Below are 4082 nucleotides of genomic sequence, written 5' to 3' on the forward strand. Positions count from 1 at the left end.
ATGATTGACCAAGTGGAGGGTGTAACCTTGCGGAAGGCATGTCGCGGAGGGGTAGGAGTCTGAGAGCAGTTGTAAGAGGTGTTAGCAGTGGCAATGTTGTAGGCTAGCGTTGTAATGACTTGCAAATGATCCGATGCAGCAAGCGGGGCAGCATCGTCAACAGAGCGTACAGAGAGGGGGCGGTTCGTAGCAAGCAAGTCCAGACAGGACAGTCTTCCATTCGGAGCGACACGGGTGGGGAAATTGACAAGCTGCTGGAGGCCAAAGCTAGAGAACACGTGTGATAGCTCCGTACCAGCACGCGATGTGGTGTCACCACTCCACCAGTCAGAATTGTGGGCATTGTAGTCACCGGTAAGAAAAACATCAAATAAAGAGAGGTCCAAGGAACACAGCGTGTCGGTAAGTATGTCGCAAAAGGAGGTGATATCAAGAAGGGATTGTGAAGGGGGGCGGTAATGACAGCAAATGAGTAGCGGATTGGCCCGGAGACCTGCTGGTGCACCAAGCTCAAGCCATAAGGCCTCGCTTTGGGGAGAATCAAGGTCATGGCGACGGGTGCAATGTGGAAATGTCCCATCACGTATGAGAATGGCCACGCTGCTGTTGATTAGGAGTTTTAGTAGTTTGTCGCCCAGAATCAGGAAGGAATGGTGGTGCAAGTGGAATATGACCACTAGATATAGAAGAATATGTAACGCAATGAGGGGAAGGGTGTGATGAACTTGCGTGGGGCACAAAGGGTTGGGCAAGAGGATTTAGCTGTTGGCTAGGTGACCGAGGACCCATCACTTGCTAGCGGAGTCGGCATAGCGCCATTTGCGGACGGTGTGCGCAATGGTGTCGGACCAGAATTCCTTGTCAAGCAGCGTTTGCTCAAACTCTTCCGCGACAGAAACGCGTGCATAGCAGGTACCAAAGTATTGGGTTTCGGCAATTGTGCATGCATATACATCAACGCCCCTATCAGCGCACCAGGTGACAATGGACTGTGCCTTACTTCCAGGGCTAACATTCCCGACAAAGAAGGCACATCGCTTGGGAAGATGTGTGCCAGTGAGTGTGTTGGGGTTGGGGTTTTCTGTGGCCATTTTTCTGTAGACAGACACAACTTTGGATTTTGTTGCCCGGGCAATGGGATCGCTGTGGGCCGCTGATTTATTGCTCCTTCGCCGCTGTTCTTGCCAGTTGTTCTGATGGGGATCGCCTTCTGTGCTCCCAGCAGCACCCTGAGTACATGTGGGCTGTACAGGTGCACCACCGGCGCCTGCTGTTGTAAGTGCGCCCCCAGTTGTTGCATTTCTACCAGTGTGTACGGGTATGTTCCTGCGTTCCATGTGGTTGGTGCTAGGTACGGTGGCCCTGCTAGTGCTAGTTGACCTGCTGTGTAGAGTGCGTGCATCCTCTTCTGGCTGTGTGCTATTCGTACTCACTGTACGAGTACAACGGGATTGCATGTCTGGAGTGTCGCAGTGTACGGGCTTGGATAAACCATTGTACTGCTGCTGGTGAAGCTGTTGCACTTCCCCCTTCAGCTCCGAAATTTCCAGCTTCAAGGACAAAATTATGCTATCCCTGTCCTCCCTCATGGAGGCAATCTCCCCCACCAAGGCCTGGATAGTGTTAGCAAGGCTATCTAGCTTAGAGTCATTAATCCACGACGTACCGGTGTCAGTGACGGGCTTCCCTCTATCGCCTTGCTTCCGCAGTGCCTGCACCAGCTCTGGCCGGGCGAGGCTCGAAGGGGAGTCCAGGGACTTGCGTTCAGCGATGGCGATTAGTTCCTGGTACCCGATCAGGGCAAGATCAAGGTTCTGGTCAAGGGACATTCTTAGTTTCAGCAAGGACAAAGGTAGAAGGGTAAAACTGCTGCGGGGGGCTCCCGGAAAGCTGTTCCGAGGAGCACCAAAAACGTCAACCACCCCCTGAGATTCAATAATTTTGAAAGGTAACTCGAACAAAATTTAGCAATGAAATATCTTTTTACAAAAGAAGTTGTAGTGAATAGAAGATGAAATGTTTTCTCTTTCTTTGTTGATTTCTAGCATGCATGGACACCTTGGTATGGGGATACTCATGTATTTTGTGGGAATTATGGCCACTTTCAAGTACATGTACGAAAAACGCACAATTTTCGCAGGGCCACTGTTCGTCAGAGAAGGAGCAGACACCAAGAAGGTGTATATCGCTCTCTTCACCTGCGCCGTCAGCCGAGCGCTCCATCTAGACCTTGTGCCTGACCTATCAGCGGAAACGTTCCTCCGTTGTTTCAAGCAGTTTACGGCACGATTTGGCATCCCTCGGCACGTTACCTCTGACAACGCCAAGACCTTTAAGTCAGTGGCTAAGTCACTAGTGGGTTTGTTCGGTCTGCCCGAAGTCACCGACTATCTAACAGCACACGGTATGGAATGGTCGTTCAACTTGGAGAAGGCTCCATGGTGGGGTGGATTTTATGAACGTATGGTCCGATGTGTAAAACGCTGCTTGAGGAAGATTCTCGGCCAGTTACGCGTCACGTACGAAGGACTGCTCACCTTCTTGCTCGAGGTTGAAGCAGTCCTCAACAGTCGCCCTCTGACATTTGTGTCAACTGAAGATGTCGAGGAGCCGTTAGCACCGTCCCATCTACTGTATGGTCGGTGCGTCCTGTCATTTCCGACAGTTTGTCCTGATGACGTCGATGTCGCGTCAATTAAACGAGATGAGCTTCTACATCGACTCACCCACCTCAACACACTCCTGGAGCATTTCTGGTGCAGATGGAGAAGCGAGTATCTCCTCGAACTCCGAAACGCTCACAGGCGAGGCAATCAGCACGACCAAGGAGCAACAGTGTGCGTCGGTGATGTAGTAGTCGTGCACGACGACAATGAGAAGCGTGGCCTGTGGAGACTAGCGTTAGTCGAAGACCTCATACAAGGCAAAGATAACAAGGTCCGAGGAGCGGTGATAAATGCTCTTCCCGCGGAGGACGAGCATCCACCATGCGTCGCCCGGTACACCGACTATACCCCGTGGAGGTAGCGAGCCCTGCACCAGTCGCCGATGTTCTCGGCAAACAGCCTCAGGGAGTTGTTGCAGACCCAGCCTCTGCTAGCCAGCAATCCGGTGCGCACCCCGGCGCCATGCGTCCGAAGAGAGATGCTGCCCGGTCAGCTGATAAAGCCACACAGCAACTGATTAATGCCGGCTCCTTATAGAACTGCAGCAGCATTATTCTGTGTTCGATGAGAACATCACGTTGCACCATGCTCTGTACTCTAGTAGCATCACGCTTTTGTAGGAACGAGTCAGGTACATGTACATGTAGTACACTAATTTCTAAGCTCTCATCTGGAGGGAGCGTGGAATATTGCATGCTTGTCAGATAGTGCATGCTTGTTAGATAATACATGCTTGTTAGATATTGCATGCTTGTTAGAGATTGCATGAAAAAGAGTATTGTCACAAACTAATGGTTCGCACCAAGCATACATACAAGCATACAAGCAATTGATTATACAGTCTTCTTTCTTCTTTCTATCGTGTTTTCTAAAGTATTTTACTTACCTTTTGCGCCATGGCACGTCTACGACGTTCCCATGGTTTTCACGTACGATACATGGTTATCTAGCCCTTTTTCCTGGAACTTGTCTCCTCGTGTCGTTTTCTGTTTTTTTGGTTTTGCTTTACGTTGTCTAATGATAAGTTACAGTTTGAGTCTAAGAGAACCCAAGATGCGCTCGCGTTGAGCAAAAGCCGTCTTACAATATACCCTTTTGGAAATTGTTTGAATCCTAGGTTATTGTCTTTTTTGTTAAATTTATAGGAGAAATGAAAAATATATAACATCAGTATGCTTTTTATGCCTAGGTCATCAAGGTGCTAGACGGTGTCGTGTTACCATCGAATGCAAAGAGAAAGTTGACTCGCGCTAGGCAGAAAAAGCATAGCGTAGGGCCCTGAGCTTCCAGGCTCTCTCGTGAATTTTACAATGCAGTTGCTTGATATCCACCACTTTTTGAATGAAAGCCTCTTCTATGGGAAAAAAAAACATTACAACAGAGGATTGAAATGCAATACAGCTGTTGACTACGAAG

At 49.5% G+C, this 4082-nt stretch overlaps 1 protein-coding gene across 1 annotated transcript; it reads left to right on the top strand.

Moving 5' to 3' along the window:
- Positions 1-2094: 2094 nt before the first annotated feature.
- LOC135824342 (uncharacterized) lies at positions 2095-3027 on the top strand. The gene has a single exon (XM_065337075.1). It carries the CDS (start codon positions 2095-2097, stop codon positions 3025-3027), a length of 933 nt encoding a protein of 310 aa, XP_065193147.1.
- Positions 3028-4082: the final 1055 nt, after the last annotated feature.

Source organism: Sycon ciliatum, chromosome 9 (genome assembly GCF_964019385.1).
Source record: "Sycon ciliatum chromosome 9, ocSycCili1.1, whole genome shotgun sequence".
Lineage (NCBI taxonomy): Eukaryota > Metazoa > Porifera > Calcarea > Leucosolenida > Sycettidae > Sycon > Sycon ciliatum.

Excerpts from the sequence above, each read along its gene's own strand:
- LOC135824342 (XM_065337075.1), top strand. The coding sequence starts at position 2,095 with ATGGCCACTTTCAAGTACATGTACGAAAAACGCACAATTTTCGCAGGG.